This window comes from Emys orbicularis, chromosome 1 (genome assembly GCF_028017835.1).
Source record: "Emys orbicularis isolate rEmyOrb1 chromosome 1, rEmyOrb1.hap1, whole genome shotgun sequence".
NCBI lineage: Eukaryota > Metazoa > Chordata > Testudines > Emydidae > Emys > Emys orbicularis.
The window spans coordinates 96413810-96439586 of NC_088683.1; the positions used below are offsets into that span (position 1 = coordinate 96413810).

At 46.3% G+C, this 25777-nt stretch overlaps 2 protein-coding genes across 5 annotated transcripts in view; both read left to right on the top strand.

The window, feature by feature from the left end:
- Nucleotides 1-15897, top strand: part of ST13 (ST13 Hsp70 interacting protein) — a 37830-nt gene extending 21933 nt beyond the window's left edge. Inside the window, exons 9-12 of one of the 4 annotated variants that reach the window (XM_065402931.1) lie at nt 1903-2019; nt 2903-2954; nt 4224-4324; nt 14057-15897. In XM_065402931.1, coding sequence (XP_065259003.1) covers nt 1903-2019; nt 2903-2954; nt 4224-4324; nt 14057-14185 — 399 coding nt within the window. In that variant the 3' untranslated portion in view covers nt 14186-15897. Of the gene's footprint in view, nt 1-1902; nt 2020-2902; nt 2955-4223; nt 4325-9541; nt 9869-14056 lie in introns of those variants that run through there. The other 3 variants (XM_065402940.1, XM_065402915.1, XM_065402923.1) reach the window with 3 other exon arrangements.
- Nucleotides 15898-24882: 8985 nt separating this feature from the next.
- SLC25A17 (solute carrier family 25 member 17) overlaps nt 24883-25777 on the top strand; it is a 51863-nt gene continuing 50968 nt past the window's right edge. The window contains exon 1 of the mRNA XM_065406586.1: nt 24883-25063. Within this exon, the coding sequence (XP_065262658.1) occupies nt 24899-25063 (165 nt within the window). The 5' untranslated portion in view covers nt 24883-24898. The remainder of the gene's footprint in view (nt 25064-25777) is intronic.

The following is a 25777-nucleotide window of genomic DNA, read 5'->3' on the forward strand; positions in this document are numbered from 1 at the left end:
CATTCATTCATTCTTCTCATGAGTCAAGTGTTCCTTCGCCCAGCAGAGAAACAGGGTTACGCTTCTGGACCTCAGATTCCTTTACTCAGCAGCATGGCTGGTGATCTGCTTACTATGTCTCTGTGAAAGAGACCACGTCTGTCAATCCTAAGACTTTTAAAACATTTTACAAATTTATACTCTCCCATCTAAAAGCCTATTGATCTTTCAGACTCTAATTTGGTATTTGCTAGATTCATGAAAAGGCCCTTTTGAGGCCATGGATTCTTGCATTCAGTAATACTTCTGGCTGAAGGGGCAAGATTTAGGCTCTAAGTGTCTGTCATTTTTGAAAATGAGACTTAGGGTATGTCTACACCCAGCCGCTAGTTCGGTGGCTGGGAATTGAAGTTCTGGGTTCGACTTATCGCGTCTTGTCTGGACGCGATAAGTCGAACCAGGAAGTGATCGCCGTCGACTGCGGTACTCCAGCTAGACGAGAGGAGTACCGCGGCGTCGACGGGGGAGCCTGCCTGCCGCGTGTGGACCGAGGTAAGTTCGAACTAAGGTACTTCGAACTTCAGCTACGTTATTCACGTAGCTGAAGTTGCGTACCTTAGTTCGAATTGGGGGGTAAGTGTAGACCAAGCCTTAGGTTCTGCTGAAAACTTATCCCTTGTTTTTAGTGGTCATTACCATGGCAGGAGAGTCTAGGAGTTGCACCCTCAATAGCAAACACTTATTCTCATATTCCACATCAATATATTACTGCCTGTATATTTGTCAAAGCCCCAGAAACCCCTGGAGAGGTAAGGCTGTGTACTCTGGATTCTGAGGGAATGTTTACTACTTAGAACTAAGCTGTGTAGCCTCAATAGAGAGAGAGATAAGGGTCAAGCCATCTCAATTCAAAGGCTTTCTAAAAGGATAAGAGTATATCCAGTCATTTATGCACTAGGTAGTGTTCTTGTGCGTGAGTCTCAGGGTGTGAGCTTTCAGCCAGAGGAATGACCGCCTCAGGCAAATTATAGATGCATGCCAATATCTGAAATCTGCAGGGTTGCTGTGTGGAATTCAGTGACTTAAGACATGAACCATGTTCCCAACACTATCGAAAGCAGAACCTGGTTTCAGGAAGGCAGTGCTTCAATTACTTTTCCACTTGTAGGGGTCCTCACTTGGCTCCCTTCCTTAAGGAGATCACTGGTAGGTAGTCTTCTGCAGTGGGACTCTGTAGAGGCAATACATTTGGAGAACATTTGTGAGAAGCAACTTCTTTTCCACCTCTCCTTCCCTGCTTGAGTTCAGGGAAGCTCTGGTTTAATAAGGAACTTGCATGTAAGTGTTTTTACATATGAAGACATCTAGAAGACAAAAAGCCCAACGTTTTACAAAAGTAGAATCAGGAAGTGATCTTTTGCCCTAATTGTCAAATTTTGCATGCACAGCAGTGGTGTTTTTGGAAGCAACAAAAATGTTCTTTGTATTGTTCTTGTGGAAGTTCACTGTTTGTATGGCAAACAACTGGTATTGATTGTCTGTGGAAGAGTCCAGGCTTTTCTCTTACTGTTCTTGCTGGCCAAAGGTATTAGGTTGGGGAGCTCTATGATGTGGATGATAAGGGGAATGGTAAATCCCAGAGCTTCATGTAAAAAGGGAGTATGTTGGGGAAGTGCATATTTTGACTAGTCCAGTCATGTTGTTACGCCCCAATACTGCTGACAGTATTTATAAGGTACATGTGGTAAACGTAATCTCTAAAGTCAGTTAATGCTACATGATGAAGTCATCAACACTTTTTTTAAAAACTCACTGAAACTAGTTCAGTGGCTAAATTTATGCTGTATCTTAGAGGAAAACATCCATACTATGATAGCTCTATTGGAAATGCACAAGAATACTCATTGTTTCTTCCTGCCTCAGGCTCAGAAGATTGCTGAACATCGCAGGAAGTATGAGCGAAAGCGTGAAGAAAAAGAAATCAAGGAAAGGCTGGAGAGAGTAAAGAAGGCCCGAGAGGAACATGAGAAAGCACAGAGGGTGAGCTTTTGATACAAAACCATTTTTTAAAAAGCGCTGCATAATCTTGGAAGTAGTGCAAGGTTAGCTTTTTTGGTAGAAATTCTATTCTATGCAACCCCTTTCATGTATATTTTTAAAAATGGAATTATAGTATTTGTATTACGATAACGCCTAGGAGTCTTAATCATGGACCAGGACCCAGTTGTGCTAGGTGCTGTGTATCTTGGTTACTTGATTATCTGAGAAGTGAAATCAGAGGTGGATTCTGCATCCTCAGATTCTGTTGAATCTGGAATATCCAGTTACCAGTTTCACCACCGCTTAACTTTTCACTTCCTTTTTGACCACACAACAGAGCAAAGGTTTTCTTAAAAATTTAACTTTTAACAGTAATTAAAGCATATGAATTGCCTGTATTCACAGCTGAGCTGCAGCAAGTTGAATCTCAGCACAAAGGTTTTTTTGCTGAACATGATTCTGATTCCCCCCCCCCCCCCCCAGCTTTTTCCCCTCTCTCTCTCTAGTTTCTCACGTACCCTCCTCCCCACCTTGCCATCTGGTTTTCCTCTCACTTCTGTTGTATGTAGGTACTTATGTGGCCCTCATCACTAGTCTCTTAAGCAGGAGTAGTTTTTTTGCTAGGTCAAAATTTCTTGGTCAAGGTATAGTCAGGGTCCAGACTCCAGAGAACATTTTTAAAAAACCCAAAAAGCTATAATAATGATAAGTAAATAACAAAAGATTTTGCGGTCCGTTCTGCGGTCCTGCCTATTGACTACCCCTGCTCTTCAGTGTCTCGAATCTAGCTGATGCTGTTTTTTTTCCCAAAAGGCCACTTAGGTAGTAGGAGGCTGTCTTCCATTTCACTGCTCTTTCTGGAATGATGTCCTTTCATTTGCAGGAGGAAGAAGCCCGGCAACAGGCAGGAGGAACTCAGTTTGGTGGCTTTCCAGGTACCTCATTTTTTGGGAATCATAATCAATTAGGCGCAGAAGGAGGTTGGCTTTTCCATGTGAGGCAGGGCCAGAGCTTTCATTTGTTCTCGATATCCTTCAGCGAAAGGACAAGGCTGTGAGAGCAGGAACTTGAGACGCCTTTAATTTTGGAGGGATGAAGGGGAGAGGGACTCTTCCTACCAACTACTGAGTATGACTCATGGTGTGTAGTAAATAAAGGTGAGGGGATTCAGAGCTCAACAGTGAAGATCGTTGGGTTGAAGGGAGTTGTGTGTGAGAAGAATATTAAAAATGATGTATTGCTTAGCCAACCAGGAGTGAGGAATAGAACTCTGTAAAAATACTTTTAGGAGGGAAAGGAGTTGTCCAAGGTGACCTGGAGGGCTCTCTTGAAGAGTAATATGATGAGATTGGGTGAAGGGAAAATCAGACTGAATATTGGAAAATATGTGCTGGGAGTGAGCTGTGGTTCAGTTGAGTAGTTTCTCAAAAGACATAGTAGAATCCATTTAATAAGACCTAATTTCTGTACTGTTCAGAGGGAACCCATCTTTTCCCCAGCATTGGGATATAATAAGCCTGCTATAGTTGCATGCTCTTGGCACTATATTTTGTTTGCAATGAGTATTGGGGAGAAATTGGGACTTCTGTGCCAGTGCATGAGAAGACTTTCCTGGAGGGTGGGGTACACTAAGTGTAGGCTGGCTTCAAACTAGTTCTACCAGGGAATTGATGAATGAGCAGGGACCCCACCCCATGCTCAACACACATGATGTATTCTGGTTTAGTGTCCAAAATTGGCATTTCTTATGTCACTTTGTTTATTTTGTTAAAACCTGACTAAGCATTCAGCCTAAATTTCTACTGAGTGTGCTTTGTTCATGAGGTGTGTCTCTGCTGACTTCCTGCCCCATGTTACTTCTGCCTCAGACACTTAAACTCTTTTTATGCTACTGAATTTGTGCTGATAGGCTTTACCTGGTTTGGTGAGTTAACCCGAAATAACTGCAGCCTTTGTTATGAGCCTCTTATTGCCTTAGATCCCAAAAATATGGATGAAATGAAATGCATATATTCACAGGAAGAGAAGATAATGAAGCGCCTACTTTCTAGTTGGTGGAACAACAGTAGCCTTGTGGAAGACCTGTTTGTTCACCTTCCTGGCTGGGACTGGTAAAAGATGGGCTGTCCTGGGCTATGTGCATGTGCTTGTGTATAGATGACTGAACTTTTTCCTTTGTGTATTCTTGTCTTTTCTATTTGCAGGTGGGTTTCCTGGAGGTATGCCTGGAGGTATGCCAGGCATGGCAGGGATGCCTGGTCTCAATGAAATTCTCAGCGACCCAGAGGTTCTTGCAGCCATGCAGGTGAGGACTTGCAGTGTTAAAACATAAACATGCAAAATGAGGACACAACATATGTTCTCTTGTCACTTACAGGGCGAGGAAAAATCTTTTTCTTATCCAAGTTGGGAGGTTTTTTCCCTTAAGACAAATGACAAGCAGTTAGTGAAACCCTCTCTAACAGCATGGGTGGCATCACTCTTTTTGGAATGACCATATGGGCTATTTGTCTAGCTGGTTGTGGCTAATACTCCTGACCTTCCACTGCCCCGAGATATTCTAGACAAAACTAGAATTGTACAATACAGCATGCACTCTAGCTTTTTGGAGCTATTTTCTCCCTCTCTTTTTGCATGGTTTTGTGGGACTCTCATTACACTACTTCTACGAGATCTGACCCTACTGTGAATGGGAGGCTTGTTGTCTTTTGAATGTGTATGGATAAATCTTGTTGTTCCTATTGGGATCCAGGAAGTGAGCGGGCGGAAGCCTGCTCTCTACTAAAGGACCTCCCCCCAGCCTAAGGGGAGTATCCACAGGTCCGGGATTCCAAGTGAGTACGGGGGACAACTAAAGATAAAACAGGGACAGGAGTGAGGTCATAGGGCTAATTGAAAGGCAGGAACACTGGGCTGGATGAACTGATCTGGCAAATTCCATATTACCATATATTAAAGCCCATTTTTCCCATGCTAAGAACATTCCATACCTGTTAAACCAGTTATGATGTTGGAGTTCAGAGGAGAAGCATTCCACTAGCGGGCCCTAAGGCAAATCTGTTGGCAGTTGTCGAAGAAAAATTATGGGTGGGGCTGAAACAAAACTGAGAGACTCTGAAAAGTCTACATGGGCAGGTATAAAGGTGTCTTATTGATCTTATTTAAACAAGTAAATTGGGCTTTAGTCCTGGATGGCTTTCAGATGTGAAATACTTAGTACCCTGGGCACACTGACCTGCTGAAACAGCTTTTCATAGCTGTTTTGAAGCCTTCTATGCTAAGTAAAAGCATAGCAAGAAATAATTGTTTGGAATGTCTTAAGCTTGCAAAATGTGTACAATGCTTTTGGCCCATGCAGACGTCATTAATTTTAATGATAGCAATACCTGGGAGCAAATCTTTACCTGAACTGGTGAGATCTGCAGTAATGGCTTCCAGGGCATGCATGAATAATACTGCAAGAAATTTTTAGATCAAAACTTTCTTTGCCAAAAAATTCAGCTTTGGGTCAACCAAAAAGTTTAAAAAATTTTGTTTCAAATTTGTCAGTGTTTTTGGTTGAAAAACCAAAAAAAACCTACAAATATTAAAAATTAAAACATTTCATTTTGATATTTTGGAAATATTAAACATTTCAATTTCCTGATTCAAAACTCCTTTGTTTAAAAACCTACTTCATTGTCCCTTTAAAATTTTTTAAAAGAATCTTGAATAAAAAGATTTGGTTTAGTTTGATCTGAAACAAAAAAAAATTTCAACTTGGCTTGCTGAGAAATTTTTTCAGGTCAACTCAAAAATATTTTTTTATTTTCTTTTTTTAATGGCCAGTGAACCAAAAAACCGGTTATTGACACAGCTTTACGTGAGAAACAAGAATTTCAGCTTCACTGGTTCGTCTAGTTGTCATAATTCACACTGCCAACCAGTGCTTTGTAATCACATAGAAGCTCTGTTCTCAGCAGCTGTGCTGGTGTTAATGATAGTGCATTTTAGAGCCTGGAAGCACTTGGTATAAGTTCTGAGATTCTGCCAGTGTTGATCTTTCTTCTGAACTATTGCAAAAATATGTAATGTGGACAGCGTTCTTTGTTTAATGTAGACAGTAGTGGTGATGCTTCGGGCTGGAGGGAGGATTTACTTAGGGTATGTCTACACTACGAGAGTAGTTCGATTTTACTTAAATCGAATTTCTGGAACCAATATTACAAAGTCGAACGTGTGTATCCACACTAAGGACAGTAATTCAACTTTGTGAGTCCACACTAACGGGGCAAGCGTCGACATTGGAAGGGGTGCACTGTGGGCAGCTATCCCACAGTTCCCGCAGTCCCTGCTGCCCATTGGAATTCTGGGTCGAGCCCCCAATGCCTGCTGGGGAAAAAAATGTGTCGAGGGTGGTTTTGGGTAACTCGTCATTCAACCGTCACTCCCGCCCTCCATCCCTGAAAGTGCCGGCGGGCAATCAGTTCGCGCACTTTTCTGGTGAGTGACAGCGCGGACGCCACAGCACTGCGAGCATGGAGCCCGCTGCGATCATCACTGCAGTTATGGCCGTTGTCAACACCTTGCACCTTATCGTCCACCTTTTTCAGAGTCAAATGCTGAGAAATCGGGCGAGGAGGCTACGGCAGCGCGGTGAGGACATTAAGTCTGAGAGGGGCACAGACCTCTCACAAAGCACGGGACCCCGCGCTGTGAACATCATGGTGGCAATGGGTCATGTTGATGCTGTGGAACAGCAATTCTGGGCCCGGGAAACAAGCACGGACTGGTGGGACCGCATAGTGCTGCAGGTCTGGGATGAATCACAGTGGCTGCGAAACTTTAGGATGCGTAAGGGAACTTTCCGGGAACTTTGTGAGTTGCTGTCCCCTGCCCTAAAGTGCAATGACACCCGGATGCGAGCAGCCCTGACTGTCCAGAAGCGAGTGGCCATAGCCCTCCGGTAGCTGTCTGGCGTTGCAAGCTTCCAGTCAGTCGCAAACCACTTTGGAGTGGGCAAATCTACCGTGGGGGTTGCTGTGATGCAAGTAGCCAACGCAATCGTTGAGCTACTGCTCTCAAAGGTAGTGACCCTGGGAAACGTGCAGGTCATCATAGATGGCTTCGCCGCGATGGGATTCCCAAACTGCGGTGGGGCTATAGATGGAACTCACATCCCTATCCTGGCACCGGACCACCAGGCCAGCCAGTACATTAACAGAAAGGGCTACTTTTCAATGGTGCTGCAAGCACTGGTGGACCATAGGGGACATTTTACCAACATCAGCGTCGGATGGCCGGGCAAGGTTCATGACGCTCGTGTTTTCAGGAACTCTGGTCTGTTTAGACGGCTGCAGGAAGGTATTTACTTCCCGGACCACAAAATAACTCTTGGGGATGTGGAGATGCCTATAGTCATCCTCGGGGACCCAGCCTACCCGCTAATGCCCTGGCTCATGAAGCCCTATACAGGCGCCCTGGACACTGAAAAAGAACTCTTCAACTACCGGGTGAGCAAGTGCAGAATGGTGGTGGAGTGTGCTTTTGGACGTCTCAAGGGGAGATGGAGAAGCTGACTGACTCGCTCTGATCTCAGCGAAACCAATATCCCCATTGTTATTGCAGCTTGCTGTGTGCTCCACAATCTCCGTGAGAGCAAGGGGGAGACCTTTATGGCGGGGTGGGAGGTTGAGGCAAATAGCCTGGCTGCTGATTACGCCCAGCCAGACAGCCGTGCGATTAGAAGAGGCCAGCGGGACGCACTGTGCATCCGGGAGGCTTTGAAAGCTAGGTTCCAGAGTGAGCAGGGTAACCTGTGACTATTAAGTTTGTTTAAAGAGAAGATGAACCTTCCCCCGTTTCTTTACCCACTTAATGTTGACTATCCTCTCCAGTTACATACCCCCTTCACCCCGTTGCCCCCCTTCCAACACACCTTTAAAAATAAAATAATTGGAACTTTGTTCATTAACACCGTTTTCTTTATTAAGGGTTTTGTGGTAAAGGGTTGAAACTGGGATGCAGACTGTGGTGAGGAGCGGGTGTAGTGATGGAAAGGATGCTTCTAAACTCGAGGAATGACAGGCTCCTGCTCCTAGAGCGGTCCGCAGTGGTGGACTGGTTGTTTCTACGGAGCCTGCCACCCCTCCTTTTCAGGACTCTGTGTGGGGGGGCTATGTGACTTTGTGGTGGGGGAGGACAGTTACAGATCCCCTGCTGCGTGGCTCTGTGATCCAGGCTAAGGACTGCTGCATAAGATCTCTAACTGCCCTCCCCCGCCACAAAGTCACATAGCCCCCCACACACAGAACATGAAAACCACCTCCCAGACTGACCAGGGTGCCTAGTGACTGCAATGTGTGTGTGACCTTCTGCTGAACCTGCCCCGTGTCTGTACCCTGGTAAAGGTGACTGTCCTCTCCAATTACCAACCCCCTTCCCCCCCCTTCAAACACACTCTCCTCTAAAAGAACATGACGGAAACAGTAATTAACAGAAATGTATTTTTTATTAGCAACTACACAGTTAGGGAATGAAACTGGGATGGGGGCTTGGGTGAGGCGGGAAGGAAAGGACTTATCAAATTTTTGGGAATGAGAGCCTTCTGGTACTTGAGCAGTCTGCAGGGGTGGAGTGACAGTTTTCACGGCCCCTGCCGCCCCTCCTTCTTGGGACTTTGGGTGAGGGGGGTATGGGACTTTATGGCGGGGGAGGGCGGTTAGAGATAGACTGCAGCGGGGCTCTGTCCTCCTGCCTCCGGTCCTGCAGAACATCCACAAGGCGCCGGAGCGTGTCCGTTTGCTCCCTCATTAGTCCAAGCAGCGTTTGAGTCGCCTGCTGGTCTTCCTGCCACCACCTGTCCTCCCGTTCGCTGTGTGATCGCTGGTATTGCGACATGTTCTCCCTCCACTGGGTCTGCTGGGCCGCCTCGGCTCGGGAGCAGCCTATAAGTTCTGAGAACATGTCGTCCCGTGTCCTTTTCTTTCTCCGCCTAATCTGCGCCAGCCTCTGGGAGGGGGATGCCGGGGTAGGTCGGGAGACACTCGCAGCTGTGGGATGGGAAAAAGGGAGTGAATTCCTCACAGATACATTTTTGTGAACAATGAACATAGTCTTTCTCTGTGAACAAGACCATGCACAGCACCTATCACATGCGCACTCAGGACAAGGTCGAATTTTCGGCCTTCGCATTCAGTGCCTGGGGTCTTGCAGTGGAGATCAGACAAGCGGGGCAGGACAGCGGAATTGAGGTAGCAGGCTGACATGGTAAGCCGTAGACTTTTGGCTGCTTAAAACTTAATTTATAGCCGGGCCCTCCTTTCACGTTCCAAGCAATGCTCCTAGCGTTGGCCAGTTCCTGCTGCCGGCAATCCGGCAAGCATGAACTCTGCCCCTGTCCCACCCCCTCGCGGCTGTCCCCAGGAAAGATCCCTGTATGCTGCTCCTCTCCCGCCTCCACCGCGTGGCTGTAAACAGCCGGTTACAGTTATGTAAAGGAACAGGCAAGCAGTCCCAATACTAACATTCCCCTAATTCAAAGCAGGTCACCATGAGCGACATCACTCTGATGAGGATTTCTGACACAGAGAAAGACCGCATGCTGCATGAAAGCAAGCAAAAACCAGGGCCGTATGCTGCCATGCTCTGCGAGGCAATGATCCCAGAGTACTTGATGATAGCCTGGCGCGGAAAAGTTTCCTACCACGGAGGACGCAATAAGGCCGCTCTCCCCAGGAACCTCATGCAAAGGCTTTCCAATTACCTCCAGGAGAGCTTCGTGGAGATGTCCCATGAGGATTTCAGCTCTATCCCCGGACATATTGACCTTATTTTCCAGTAGCTGCACTGGCAAGGACTAAAAAGTAGAGCGTCTAGCGCAAACTAATCATGAAAAACCCATTGTTAATAATCCTGTTCTATTCAAAATAAATGTTTACATGTTTAAAACACTTACCGACTGATCCTTCCCCTGATTCAGGGTCCGGGTTAACGCCTGGGGAGGGTTGGTAGGGGATCTCCGTGAGGGTGATGAAGAGATCCTGGCTGTCGGGGAAATCAGCGTTGTAAGCGCTGTCGACTGCCTCATCCTCCTCATCTTCCCCGTCCGCTAACATCTCCGAGGAAGCGGCCGTGGACAATATCCTATCCTCAGAGTCCACGGTCAGTGGTGGGGTAGTGGTGGCGGCCGCACCTAGAATGGAATGCAGTGCCTCGTAGAAACGGCATGTCTGGGGCTGGGATCCGGAGCGTCCGTTTGACTCTTTGATCTTCTGGTACGCTTGTCTCAGCTCCTTGATTTTCACGCGGCACTGCGTTGCATCCCGGCTGTATCCTCTCTCCGTCATGGCTTTAGAGATCTTCTCGTAGATCTTCGCATTCCGTTTCTTGGAGCGCAGCTCCGAAAGCACGGACTCATCGCCCCACACAGCGATCAGATCCAAGACTTCCCGATCAGTCCATGCTGGGGCCCTCTTTCTATTCTGAGATTGCATGGTCACCTCTGCTGGAGAGCTCTGCGTCGTTGCCAGTGCTGCTGAGCTCGCCACGATGTCCAAACAGGAAATGAGATTCAAACTGCCCAAACAGGAAAAGGAATTCAAATTTTCCCAGGGCTTTTCCTGTGTGGCTGGTCAGAGCATCCGAGCTCGGACTGCTGTCCAGAGCGTCAGAGTGGTGCACTGTGGGATTGCTCCCGGAGCTATTAGCGTCGAATTCCATCCACACCTACCCTAATTCGACATGGCCATGTCGAATTTAGCGCTACTTCCCTCGTCGGGGAGGAGTACAGAAATCGAATTAAAGAGACCTCTGTCGAACTAAATAGCTTCGTTGTGTGGACGGGTGCAGGGTTAATTCGATTTAACGCTGCTAAATTCGACATAACCTCCTAGTGTAGACCAGGCCTTAGTGTTCCATTGATCATGAGGAGTCGGGGAGGAAGCATGGCTCAACCACGCTTAAGCAGTGGTCCTGTAATAAATCAGTATGGCTGCTGCCAGAGCATGGTTCCAGTTGTAATGCCACTAAAATTTGTCCGAGCCACCATTCATACAGACAATGTGACTGGGCCAAATCAGTGAGTGACTTAGTGACCTGATGCATGGGATCACAGCGCCACTCAAATTTGGCCCAGCTGCCCCTCCATCTAGATGGCCAAATGGTGTTGCAACCTGGTGCGTAAGGATTCTGTTCCTGTATGGCAGAACTATGGGGAGTCCACAACTCCTGGCAGCACCGGCTCATGCACTATGTGGATAAGAGAGATTGACGACTTCCCGGCCAAGGGAGATCTGGGGTTCTTCCGAGGGGGAGATGAACAGGGCTGTTGCCCGGGATGGGGGGGGGGATTTGTGTCCACTTCCCCAGGCAAGAAATCTGAATTGGCACCACTGGTAAACCGGTTTTACAGTGTGGAACTTTTTAGGACTTTTTCCTTCTAGAGGAGTCGTTAAATCTTTGTTCTTGCTAGAAAGTTGCTAACATGGTTTCAGATTTTTGTTAGTGGCATTTTGAAGCCCTGACTATACTAGGGCTTTGTCTGAACTAGGCTTTTTCCCTAAATTTCCACCTGTTGCTAATACCAGTGTAACTCCACTGGTAGCAACGGGAAGCTCTGGTGTAGACAGGGCACCAGTGGCCATGGGTGTTCTTCCATAGTGGCTTAATTCTGCCCAGGACAAGCATATAATAATGGTAAAAATGCTAGTAGCTGTGATCAGCTTAGCATTGGCACAACTCCAGTGTAATTAACAATGGGGAAACTGTTGGAAGAAAGGACTTTTTTAAAAACAGCCTTAAGAGGTTGGCTCAATCCTAAAAGAGTCTTTCACTCTGATAAAAGTGCCTTAACTCCCAGTGTGGACAGAATGAAACAGTTGTCAGTGCTGTAGATTTATTGCTGAAAATGGCTTAAGTTCCTAATGTGCACTGCCTTTAATAGGGCAACGCCTTTGCTCTGATGTCCTTAGTTATTGGTGATGGTCATCTTTCACATGCTGATTTTTGAGGTCATTCTCTGCAAGTTAATGGGAAAAGATTCCTAGGCTTTTGAGCGGTACCACATGGCAGGCCTTTGGCTGCCTTTCCCTAATGTATAGGTGACTTGAAAAGTAGCTGGAATGACTGGCTCTGCATACATTTAGCAAATGGTAATGCTTAATATTGACATCTAGATAGGAGTTTAGTCTTCTATGTTTATAGAAGCTGTTTCCTGTTAAGTCATAAACTTTAATTGCCCCTAAAATCCAGTCCTGTTTAGGGTGGTCACTGTTGAAGTTTTCCTCTTCTGAGTTTTGTAATGAGTGATATTAGCCACAGACACACTCTCTTTTCCCCCCTCCCTCCCCCCCCCAACATCTGTTGAGCTTTTAGTCTCTGCTGAAAGAATCAGCTGAGATGGGTGTTGAGGGGAAGGGAGGAAAGTGGCTTGCCTAATGTTTTTCTGAAGCTACATTTGAGTGGCTATCACATTTTTATTTTCTTGTATTTATAACTGTCTTTATCTGGGCATTGTCACTTCCTGCTTTTGAATTTAAGCTGGTGTTCTCACTAGTTCAGTTAAGAACAGTTCAGTTGTCTAGTGCAGATATGGCTGAAGTGTAAGAGGTTTATCATGGAAATGCCTTTCCAACCATAGCATTGATGGCCACACACTGTAATATGTGCATGCCCAGATGCTCAGTAAGATCATTCAGAAGCACACCATAGAGTTAAATGTGAAAAGAGCCTCTTAGACCAATAGTGCAAATGTCAAAGCTGTTGCACTCACAGTACAGAAAAGTATACATATCTTAGTTATGACTCCTCCATACTAAGCAGTGAAGCTAAAATTGGTGTAGATAAAAATCTTGTTTTTCAGCAGTAAACACACTAGTTAAAATAGCAAAGTAGCATCTAATAAAATTCCCTGGTTTTTTTTATAACTTTATCTCATTGTTCTTGGGCTGAAACAATCTGTGCTCAATCTCAGCCCAAAGGTGAAAATCTGAGGGAAATCCCTACAGCTGTAAGGGAAAAATCTAAGGCAGACTCTTTGAAATGTCAAACTGAGCATGCAGATAGCCCTCAGACATAGAACTTATTGGTCTAAAATCTGTTTAGCATATGAAAGTTCTGTTGAATCATTGAACTGTGAAACTTCCCATAAGTTTTAAATTGCACTTCCACATTGAGGTGGAAGTTGGGGGGAGAGATCGGGAGACGTGCCCTGGGAAAGTCTGCACACCTCTTGAATAGGCTGAGAAAGCAGACCGACTTTGTCCAACTTTGCCATCTTCATATGGGTGTTTTAACTCCAAACTCCTTGGAATATGAAGACATTAGATTGCACATTTATTTCAAACTCCTTGTGCTCTGGGTTTTACACCCCAGAGTACCTGAGTCTTTAGGACATTAAAATAGATGGCTTTCATTTCTTAGTCAAGGTTAAGATCCAAAATCTGCTCCTGTGCTGACTTCATCGAGGCCTCCAGTGTGATTCTTGTACTGCACCAGTGCCTTTATGAAGTACACACTTTACATAAGCACAAGCGTGGTATTTGTAATCTTAATATACATGGAAGACTTTTGCTTTTCCCACTTCTAAGAGTTTTATTTTGTCTAATAGCATATTTAAAGAACTTTTCAGCAAAAAGTGAGATTGTGTACCTAAATAAAACTGCAGAGGGAACATTCAGTCAGAACATAGTCACCGAAATTCAAATACTGTCAAACTTGACATCCTTACCAATGTCGAGTGACATGGTGTCAGTAATATCTTCAAGTCAGACTCAGTTTCATCTCATCCAAAATATAGTATCTCTTGCACATTGTTGTGGCATTAGCTCAGTACTGACTCACATGCTACCTAATGAATTGCCAGCTTCACATCCTGTATCACCTGGATTTTTCTTTAGAGGTCTCTCAGCCAAGACCCAGCTAGATAGACTTAAGGAGTGTCACCACCTTTGGCTTTAATCTCCAGAGCTGTCAGTCTAGTGCTAAATTTACTTGAAATGTTTTAAGGCTTTTTGTATTGGAATAAAGCTACAATAACATCTTTCCTCTGCTTTTGCAGGATCCGGAAGTTATGGTCGCATTCCAAGATGTTGCCCAGAACCCAGCAAACATGTCCAAGTACCAGAACAACCCCAAGGTCATGAACCTCATCAGCAAACTGTCAGCCAAATTTGGAAGTCAACCATAAATTCCCTTTTAATAAAATCATAAGTGTATGGAAAAAAGAATTGATTACTTAACAAATGCAGGTGTTGCAATAACACAAACCATTGTACCTCTAATCTTCTCATGAAGAGAACTGGGGTGCTCTAAAGAGAGTCCGCCTCATGCATCAACATTGGTTTAGTTACTCAAATTATACTCGGTAACATACACTTTCAATCCTCCCTCTCTACCCCAGAGTTGCAACCATTTGTTACAAGTATTAAATGCTGTCTCCTTTGAATTAAGACTTCTAATAGATTGTAAGCTTTCAATAGGTAGTCTGATTTAACAAAAAGCAGTTTTAAATCAAACTGTCATCCTGGCTTTCACTTCCCCAGCAAGTAAAGAAGCAGGAATTGTAACACCAGGGTCCTGTATTATCCATCTGGGACAGGAAAATTGGTCTAATTGTAGAAGAGGGTATGGTGGGGACAATTATTTTAAAGTATTAACTGGATGAAGGAGGTGTCTGCAGGTACTGTTACACACCCTTTTATTTGCTTTACATTTTGATGTGTGGCTGACTTTAGATGGTGGTTAGAGCAAAACCAATAAGGGTCACCAATATTCTAACTACTTATACACTGGAACTTCTGGCAGTACTGCCAACAATGTTTAAAATTTAGGATTGCCCCCTGCTCTGTGGCTATCCTTTGCTCATTCTGGCATGAAACACATTTTATTGCAAATACCACTGAGGTTAGGTAGGTTACTTGCTATATTCTTGCCCAACATATTTATGTAATACTGTTGTATTATCTCTGTCCAGGTGGATAAGGGAGAGCACCCTATTGTCTGTAGCAGTGCACTCCTTTCCTTCCCTGATTGGCAGGTCTTTAACTAGTTGTACTCTTTCTGATGAGGCAACTCTTGCCAGGCTTCAACCATTTGAAAATTAAAAGGAAGGAAACTTATCCCTACCACCACCTCTGTCCCCTTAAGTGGGCAAGCTATCCTGAACATGGGGTGTAAAATGCTATTATTATTAGTTAAAGGCAGAATAAACCCCACAATAGAGCAACTCTGGGTTCTGAGGGAGTCTGAGTCCTAATATGCTTATAGATTAAATCTCTTGGCCAAAGTCTTCAACTTTTGTCTCTGTCCTCTTGTCAGAGCAGTCGAGTCCTTTCCTACTATTGTACACCCCAGTCTTCCATCTTTAACTTTCTTTTTTAATATGATGCTGTCCCAGTGGTCAACACTTCAGTTCAATTCATGGTTCTTGGGGTTTGGGATAAATATGAGAAGGTGGATTAGTTGGCACAGATGACGCATACTTTTTAACACTTTGTGAATTTACAGCATGGGTATCCTTGGAACAGTGTGTCTTTGCTAGTATGTTCTTGCTGCTTCCATTTGTTTGTCTTTACTAAACTTTGCCTCCTGCTCATGTTGGAAAGTTTATCATAACTAGCTTTTGGTCACGTTTGGGTCTTCTGAAAGCTTTTCTGTTCAGTGATCTTGTAATTCTGTGTCTTAAGCCATAATGGATGTCACTGTTTTTAATTAAATCTGGACTTGTTTAGGAACTCAACAACAGATGCAAAAAATCACACACACCAAATGCTTTATTTCTCATACTAATAACCCTGCAAAATGGAAAGAGATGTGAATTCTTTTTTGCTTAAGAAATATAGTTCTGAAATACTTCTAGTTGCCTTTAAAAAAATAATAATAAAGTATGGTTTTGAAAAATTAAGTTTCTTGGCTTGGCTTTGTAACTGAAAACTTGTTCATTAAGTGGAAACCCTAATGTAAGCACACAGTCTATGATTAAACTGCATACAGCCTGGACTAAATGCTTGACTAAGGGCTTGTCGTCCCTGCAAAGTTAACTCAAATTATAGCGCAAGTGTTGCCCCTAACCCAGCTCCTGTCCATATACAAAAATTTCTGGTTTGAGTGATGGTGCTTTAAATCAAGCAACCTAAGGGAGTATAGGTTGAGTTCAGGTGCTGCTGATGCTCAAGCTACTATGCTGTGTGAATGCATATAGAGTCCACTTGAGTACAGTCTCCCTCCCTTTCCCCCCTGCAGCTGTCTTCCCAAAAGTCCTGGGGCCTTTGTCTACCTACCTACTCCCTGGTTTTGGACCGGAAGTTACTTCCAGACAGTATAAATAGCCTGCTTTGGTGTTCAGACCCCACCTCCGCATGCAGTTTTCTGTACTAGTAATATTTATATAGTACTCTTATTGCCTTCTGATCTGAACAGGTACATCTTGCAGTGTGGATAAAAATTCACTTTAAAAATGTTTATTTAAACCTGATTTTTAAATTAATTTTGTTTTTAAGAGAAACCTCTTTAGAATTGAAATTATGACAACCTATGTTAAAGCCTGAATATATTATAACAACATCTAAGCTAATATTAAGAGTACACGTAGCTTCTGATCTTGCTTTGAAAGTCAAACTATTGAATTAGTGGAAGTCACTGTGCTAAGCACCTGGAACCAGAACTTGCTGAAGTGCTAAAACAACATTTGACAGCAGTAGCCTCCTCTGCAGACACCGAATATTTTCTTCATTTCAGTTTATTCAACTAGTTTAGGTCAGTGACTAGCTCATTCCAGTTAAGAAACTAGTTGGGAGTTGAAAAACCAGGAAAGCTTGTTTTCTTCTCTCAATTTGTGAATAAAAATAGAGGATGAGATCTACTAGTTCTAAAATCTTGAAGGATAGGGTGACCAGAAACAATTAATTGAACTAGCTAATCACAGTTGCTTCCTTTTATTTAACAAGTTTTAAATAATAAACAATTTTAAAATGCTGTCTTTGTGAATTTTAATTTAATTTCAATTTCCATCCAGATACAGCTTAATGCAAATCATGAGTGAAAAAAATCTAGTAAATAAGAAATGCCTCATTCACAATTTTCTAATATACTAAATATAAATTAAAAATCTGGATAAATGCATATTAAATTATATAACTGCTTAAATATGTATAGATATATGCAATGTATGTGTAGGTCAGTCAAAAGAAACACCAAAGTTAGTGTGAAGGCTATACTTAATGGCAAAAAACATATTTTAATGGATACCACCCAATGAGAATCAACTTTTCTTAAGGGAAATAAGTACAAATGCAAAACAAGATTAAAATCAAATATTTAAATCAAGGTTCCTGTTTGCTGATTTAAATAATGATTAAAATCAGTGTTTTAAATGGCCTTGATTAAAATAATCTACCCTGGTATTCTGGGAGAGCATACTCCCAGTGGGTGACTAGCTGGCCTGAGGCTGATAAAGTTTTTGTGAGACTGGTGTGAGGCCAGCAAGACCTAAGATTTTGGGTCTGGGGCCAGAAATAAGTCTCAGTGATATCTCCAGGAAGCAAGCTGACAAAGGGATCCACAACATTAGACCTCTGCCAGGGAAACATAAAATCTCTGAAGAGCCTGTACTACTGGGCAAAGGACCACAACTCTTGTTCTGGTAACTCCCCTAGAACCATCATTGTTCTGTGAGGAGTTGGACCAGGAGATTAACAGTACCTCAAGCATGGAGCTCCTGAATACCCCTTGACATCTCAAGGGTCCTGGGCAATGTACATGGGTGATCAAGGGCTGAGTCAGAGGAACTGGCCCAATCTCAGCTGAGGGTAGAGCAGATGCTCATCACTTCTAGGTATAGCCTGTCTCACCTCACCCAGCCCTCCCAGACCCTCTTCAGGGAGGAGGTAAAAGAACACATGGGAGAGGATATAGCAGAGGAATCAGCATCAACTCAGCTGAGTAAAGTGACTCATCAGTGTTATGGGTGGGAGAATATGAGAAAAGGGGGCTGTCCTTACCTGTGTGGGACCACTCTCTTGCTGGAGTGGGAGATGTTGCATGCTGGAGACTGGACTTTTTATGCAATGCATATTGTTGCTTCACTTTGAGGGCAAAAGAATTGTCCCGTTCTGCTCTCTTCCCCTCATGCACATGCTGTCCAAGACAGATTCCAAGCAGGGAAGAAAATGTTTTAAACATGCAAGTGGTGACTTATAGTGGTGTATACTGCTGCATATGTGCAAAATAGGGATTATTACAGTACTCCAAACCAAGAGCTGCAGGAGTGGGACAAGCATAGTTGTGGAGTCACATATAACTGCTTTTTCTCAAGCAAGATAGCATTTTTAGAAGCAGTCAACACTTAAAGACTGGTTTAGGAAACAAATCCACTGCATGGCCTGTGTTGATATTAAGTCCTGAGCATATCTATAAAGTCTCCTGGAAATATAGGTCCAGCTGCCATGGGTGGAAGGGATTGGGGTTGCAAAGACACATCTGGGGAGGTTCTATACTGCTGCATTCTAGTTCAGCATCCTGTTTATACCGGCCTGAATTTTACTCCACTCCTGGGTAATGATGCAAGAAAACTTCTCATGGTATAGGAGCTTCAAACAGTCTGCCAGGTGTGTCAGCAGAGGAAACTTCTCATGTAGGGTTGTCAACTTTCTAATTACAGAAAATTGAACACCCTTGTCCCGCCCCCTGCCCTTTCTCCAAGGCCCTGCCCCCACTCACTCCATCCCCCCTCCCTTTGTCCCTTGCTGTCCCCCACCCACCCTCACTCACCCCCTCATTTTCATTGGGCTGGGGCAGGGGGTTGGAGTGCGGGAGGGAGTAAGGGTTCCAGCTGGGGGTGTAGGCTCTGGGGTGAGGCCAGGGATGAGGGGTTTGGGGTGCAGGAGGAGGCTCCTGGCTGGGGGATGGGGTTGAGGGGCTTGGGGGAGGAGGTGCAGGGTATGGGCTCTGGGAGGGAGTTTACGTGCAGGAGGAGATTCCAACCTGGGGCAGAGGGTTGGGGTGTGGGAGGGGCTCTGGTAGGGTGACCAGATGTCCTGATTTTATAGGGACAGTCCTGATTTTTGGGTCTTTTTCTTATATAGGCTCCTATTACCCTCCACCCCGTGTCCCGATTTTTCACACTTGCTGTCTGGTCACCCTAGGTTCTGGGCTGGGGGTGCAGGCTCCAGGGTGGGGCCAGAAATGGGGCAGGGGTAGGGTGACCATATTTCCTGTTTTGGCGAGGACAGTCCCTTTTTTAAGCAGTGTTCTGGCTGTCCTGACTTTTTTGGCAAAAGTGGGCATTTGTCCTTGATCAGTTAGCAAGAACAAACAGGACAAATGCCCACTTTTGTCAAAAAAGTCAGATGCGAGGGGTGAGCGGCGATGCCAGCCCCATGCAGGGAGCAAAGGCAGGGCACGGGTGGGGGGCAGGCAGAGCTTGAGTGAACAGTTATGGCAGCCCCAGTCTTGCATGTGGGGGGTATGCAGGGCTTGGGCGAGCAGCAACCCCAGCCTCGCAGGGTGGGGGGAGGGAGGGCAGGCTCAGACAAATGGCTCAGACCAGTCCCGCATGGGGGAAAGATGAGGGGGGCGAAGGCTAGCCCCACACAGTGACCTGTTTTCTTTTTGGGAAATATGGTCACCCTAGGCAGGAGGTTGGAGTGCGGGAGGGGGCTCAGGGCTGGGGTAGGAGGTTGGGGTGCAGGAGGAGGTGAGGGGTGTGGGCTTTGGGCAGTGCTGACCTCAGACAGCTCCCAGGAAGTGGCAACATGTCTCTCCAGCTCCCAGGCGGAGGAGCGACCAGGGGACTCCGCACACACTGCCCCCACCCACAGGCACCACCCCCACAGCTCCCATTGTCTGCGATTCCCAGTCTTAGCCAACCTGCCTTAGCCCTGCTGTGCCGCCACCTGTACTTTTAACGGTCCAGTCAGCGGTGCTGACCGGAGCTGCCAAGGTCCCTTTTCAACTGGGTGTTCCGGTTGAAAACCGGATACCTGGCAACCCTAACCGTGGATTAGCTTCAACAGGAGAGATTGAGGGAGTCCTACATCAGAATATCCCTTAAATCAGGCCTTGTCTACACTACAAAGTTTTGTCAGCAAAAGTTATGCCACTTTAATAAAAGCACTTTAATTAAAACCGCTGTTACATGTCCACACTAGCTCACGTCAGCAGAGTGCATCTACACTAGCAACTCTTGCATCAACACAGAGCAGTGCACTGTGGGTAACTATCCCACTGTGCAGCTGGCAGCAGGGTGCTTTGGGAAGGGTTTGCAATGCCTCATGGGGCAGGTACAGCGTCACATGATGCAGGTTTCTCAATCCCATCATTCCAGGGGCATCCTAGTAGATTGTCAGGTGCTTTTTCAACAGGCAGGAGGAGGGAGAGGCGAGTGGTGTATCTGGAGCGGGGGAGACAGCAGGCTGACCGACCTATCCTGAAGCAGGGGGAGGGGGGACACCCCCCCATGTCAGCCCCCAGCTCTGCTCGGCACAGCAGTCTCTCCCGAATCAGCCCACTCTGCCTGCGGTACTGTGATTCCTTCCGAGTTCTGGGAGCAGCATCCTGAGCAGCTCTGTGAGCTCTCTGTGCTGAGGAATGTCAAAGCAGCACAGCAGTCGTGTCGTCCATCCCCTGTCCCCCAGCAAGCCACCAGTGTTCCTAGAACAGGTCAGAAAAGGAGCATTCCATGTTAATGATTTGCTCTTTGTTCCTGGAGCAGAACAGCATGCTCAGCTGTCTTATACTTCTCAGAGCTTTGAAAGGGGAGGGGTGAAAACCTACAGGGCAGCGGAGATCAAAACAGTGAGCATAGTGGTCACTACAGGCATTGTGGGCTACTGGTGGAAGCCAGTTATGTTGACAAAACAAACAGCAGTCTATACTGATGCTTTGTCGCTTTAACTTTGCCACAAAAAGCTTTACGCCTCTTCTTTAAGTGGTTTTATTTTGTCAGCAAAACAGCAGAGTTTTGCCCCCAAAAGTAGCTTTGTAGTGTGTACCCCTTCCCTGTTTTGTCAGCAAAAGGCAGCTTTTGCTGACAAAACTTTGTAGTGTAGACAAAGCCTCAGTGGTAGGTAGGTGATCCCTGTTCACAGGGCCGGCTCCAGGCACCAGCGCAGCAAGCAGGTGTTTGGGGTGGCCAACCGAAAGGGGTGGCATGTCCCTCAGTCCCTCTCGGAGGGAAAGGCCTGCCACCAAAGAATGAAGCGGCGGCGGTAGGGCTGCCGCCAATCACGTCTCTTTTTTTGTTTTTGGTTTTGGTTTTTTTTGCTGCTTGGGGCGGCAAAAACGCTGGAGCCGGCCCTGCCTGTTCATATCCTTTTGACTGGTCTGATAGAGAAGGGGGAATTCATCCTCTGTCTCCCACATCCCAGGCAAGTACTCTAACCACTAGGCTAAAAGTGTTAAATTGGTCAAAAGCACCACCTCCTCTTCCGGCTGTTTTGTGTGGCATGAGGCAAGTTCCTAACCCATTCCCACAAAAAACAGCATAGGCATCTAAGCCTCCTGACTCCAAGAAGTGGGTTCCAATTGGTGGAATGCTAAGCTGAGCTATGTTTCCTCTCTGCAGCCTGGACTCAGGTGCCTATCTCTGAGAGAGTGGTGGGGTTTAGCACATATCCCTCTCCTTAGCATCTCCCACTGGCTAGTTTAGGCAGCTCCCTGCCTAAAGTGCTTGCTTTTGTGGATCATATTCTTAAGCACCTCTATCCCCCTTCATATAGGAAGCTTAGGCCCCTAACTCAGCTTTGTGGACCACAGTGTTGTTCCTGTGATTCTTCTAGGTTTCTAAAAGTTAGGTGTTGTAATGCTGAGAGTCATGGTATCTAAGTCCTTTTGTGAAGCCCATTCTATCTATAACTTAACCCTGAGAGGATTTAAACCCCTTTACTGGGCTGAGAAAAGCCCTTCTTACTGGGACTGCCTAAGGAGTCAGACTTAGAGATTGGAGCTAACACTGGTGGTCTATTAGAGGGCTAGATGCTGGATCCCAACAGCTGTACCTCATGAGCGAGGAGGTTATAAAATGTTTCGGAGTGCAGTGGACTAGGAAAGAGTAGAGCTCCTTTCCAGTCAGGAATGATCATAGGCTGGGGACAGATTAGATCTTTCTCTTTATTCCTCTAGACAAAGGAGGGTTGGGATTATAGCCACCCTGCCAAAGGAGGGTTGGGGTCACTCTGCCAAGAGGGGAAATCTTGGTTGACTGTTTGATTAAACCACCTTGTCAAGTTGTCAGAAGGCAACTTAAAGATTCTTTTTGGATATACAGCCTGGAGAACTGGGTGGTACAGGAAGTTGTTGTTTTGTGAGTGTGTTTTGGTTTTCTGTTCTTGGTTAAAGGGTGACCCTGGACCCGGTTCTAAGTGGGGAAGCAGCAGTGTTATGATGAGCCCTCAAGCAAGGGGAATTTTGGAGGTTTGGTTAAGGTGCTAAGAAATACTGTATAAAAAATTCAAGAAAATTGAGTGGGTGAGGAAGAATGTTATTCACATGAGAGAATGAAGAGATGGGAAGAGTGAAAATGGACTAAAAAGAAATGGGAAATAAAAATAGAAGCAATGTCATATAAAAGTAAGGTAAATAACTTTTATTAAAGTTCCTTAATGACATTTCCTTGGTAGAAGAGGGGAAAGACTGATTGTCAGGGGAAAAACTTCAAGTCAATTGCAGAATAGTGAGTGACCATGTAACCTGGAGGAGTGTTGGTGGTCATGAGATAATAGAAATGTACAAGCAGTTTAGCTGATTCTACAAAAAGTCATTTGTCCTATTTTTTTATTTCCTCTCCTCCCATCTTACAGGATCGGTTTACCGGAGGAAGCTGATAGCTAGTGGAACAGATAAAGGCATGAAAGCCTCAAGGACCACCTCCCAAATTGCCTGTTCAATAGTGCAGTCCTGCTGCCATGTCTCCTCCAAGCCCTCCCTGTGAACCCTGCACTGCACAAGTCCTCAAGCAAGCTGATTCTCACCAAATAAATATAGTCATGTCTTTGAAATATTATTTGTTCTGTCTCCAGCTGTTGTTGCAAATGGTAAGTCTATAGATGCTCTGTTTGTAATTTGTGTCTGTTGATGCAGCATGGGCCAGTGGCTAAGCTTCTCTTTTCCATGCCAGAGGTGAGTATTGGATCATGGCAGGGTAAGGAGGACAAAAAGGAGATTGTTCCAGGGTGGAAAAACAACAGTAAGAGTGAGCAAGATAAGGAGGGAATGGGAAAGGGAGTAGGAGAGAAGGGGGGAGGAACAGACAAAAGAGAAAGTGTGAAAGATATAAAGAGGAATGTAAGACCAGACAGTGCAGATGAAGGCAACAAGAGGAGAGAGCCAAAACTACAAGAGTAAGAAATAATTTAGGACTTGAAACAGGAAACACTTTTTTTAAATAAACAAGCTGGGCTTGCAAATACAGCCTAGAAAATATGGAAAAGGTATTGGGACAGGGACAAAGCACAAAAGGGAATACAGAGGCATAAATGCCGTTTTCTCTCACCCCACCCTTTACTATAACTTGTTCTAAATGGGGAAGGTGGTCATGGGCAAAAAGGAATATTGGCTGGCTTGAAAGTAAGGAGGAAAAGGCACCCAGTTGGTGTTGCCAACTAATTTATTGGTGCTTCTCTTAAAGCTCCAGCTCCTGGAGGCTTGTGATTAGATGAAACCTCAGCTTCATTTAAAAAAATCTAGTCCTCATTTTTGAAGAGAAAAGCAAGAAAATCTGAACCACATTGCATCCTAAAGGTTTAAAAAACACAAAGCAAAATAAGACACCCTACATCTACTGTTTTTAAATCTCATGTTTTCAGCCTGACTCATTACTCTTGAACACCTGGAGTTGGCACCCTTTTCCTCCCCTTTCTTCCCCATTTACTGATACCACAACTCTCTCTCCTATACAGGGATCCCCCAAACTGTTGCTCCTACCTGGCTCTCCAACAAGTGGCCTGTTCTTTGACACTGTAAATCTGGTCAAGCTAATTTCCGTTCTTGAAGGCAGGAGCGTTTTTTCAGCATTGCCAAACCCAAATGCTTAAAAATCACGAATCTGCCCCTTCTCCTAAACGAATAGACTTAACCCTCCCACCCAACCCAACATTTTGTGTTTAATACTCTTATTTGCCTTCTGTTTTTTGAGCTAGTAAGGCACACCTGGATCAGCTTTTCAAGCTCTTCTCTGCAACCACAAGAATTAAAATGAAAGCCTGAGATACCACCTAACTATAAGCTTCCAAGTGCAGGGCTTTTAAGAAGCACTTAATATTGTGGCAGATCATAAAACTGAGAGTTGGTAACTTGTGGGGGGGGGTGCAATTCTGGGGCTGGTTGCACTTCTAGTTGGGGCAGGCATCGCTCAGAGGGTACCAACATTTGTTCTGAGCATGGTTTGTGTCTGTGGCTGCTGAGGGCAGCCCTTTCAGAGACTGAGCTAAGTCGGGGGAGCCTTGCCCTGTGGGCAGTCAGGAGCTGAGCTCAAGCGACTCACAGCAGTTGTGGGAGAGCCGGTCCCCAAAAATGGCTGCTGCTCTCCCCTGCTGGGGGTATCGCAGTGAGAGGCGGGGGCGATGTCCCTCCCTTTACCCTCGGTGGGAGCAGGTCCGTGGGGAACCCCCCAGGCTTTCGCTGCGCACCCTCTGGCCGTTGAGCCCAACGGATGCAACCCTGTTTGAAAGCCCGCGTGACCACGGGAGAGCCCACGAGCACGAGGCGGGAAGGGGAAGCCTCACCCGGCGCTTCAGCGGCTCCTCGCGCTCAGTAGCGCGTGAGCCCGGGCCAGAGAGCAAAGCGAGTGGCGCGCGAGGAGGTGACTGGCTGGGCGCGGCGATTGGAGTGGGCGGGGTTTGGTGGCAGCTGGCCTGGCCCGGCCCCTGGAGGGGGAGGGTCAGAGATCACGTGCGCGGGGGAAGCCATGGAGCGGGAGGACGGGGCGGCGGGAGCGGGGTTCCCCTTCTCGCCTCCTGACTCTCGCCCCGCTCGGTCGCCGGCGAAGTTTGCGGCTGACCCCGCAGGAGCAGCAGCCATGGCGGCGGTGTCCTCCTACGAGAGCTTGGTCCATGCCGTGGCCGGGGCTGTGGTGAGTGCGGGGCGGGACGAGGCGCCCGGGGTCGGGTGGGGAGTGGGCAGGGAAGCGGGGTCTGAGTCCCGGGTCCTGGGCAGGGGCCCGCCAAGCTGCCCCTATCGCGCGCCTCTGCCCCGAGCTGAACGGTGACTCGCCGGGGGAGGGAGAGGACGTGGCGGGGGGAGGGGTTCTGGCAGCCCCGCAGGACAGGGCTGGTTGCGGAGAGCGGCTCCGGCTTCCCAGGGCCAGAAGAAGTTGCTCGGTGGGCCCGATCCTGCGGTCCTGAACGCCCAGGATTGGGCCCCACGTCTCTGGCTCCTGCTCGCCTGGCTATGTGTGTGTGGGGCGGGGGCTTTCCATGGCGGAAACCCTTCAGGGGGGTCAGGTGTCAGACGCCCTCACTGCCCTGCGGGCCGCCACTGCTCCGGTATCTCATATAAGGAGGAGTCAGGGCTGCGTTTTTGCCCAGCTGATGCACCCACCGCCTGTGCTTGGGATGTGGCTTAAGTTTTCTTCCCCTTCCTGCCCTATTGGAACAGCAAAACATGGAGGGGGGTAAACACAAGGCGTCCCCTCTCTGCTGCCCTTCTCCCTGACTTGTCATCTTCTTCACCTGTGTGTGAGGACAGTAACGCCGCCACAGCTGCACGCTGTGATGTCAGAATGAGCTTTACCTACTCTGAATTCGGTGAGAGCTAATATGTTGGTGTCCATATTACAGAGAGCACC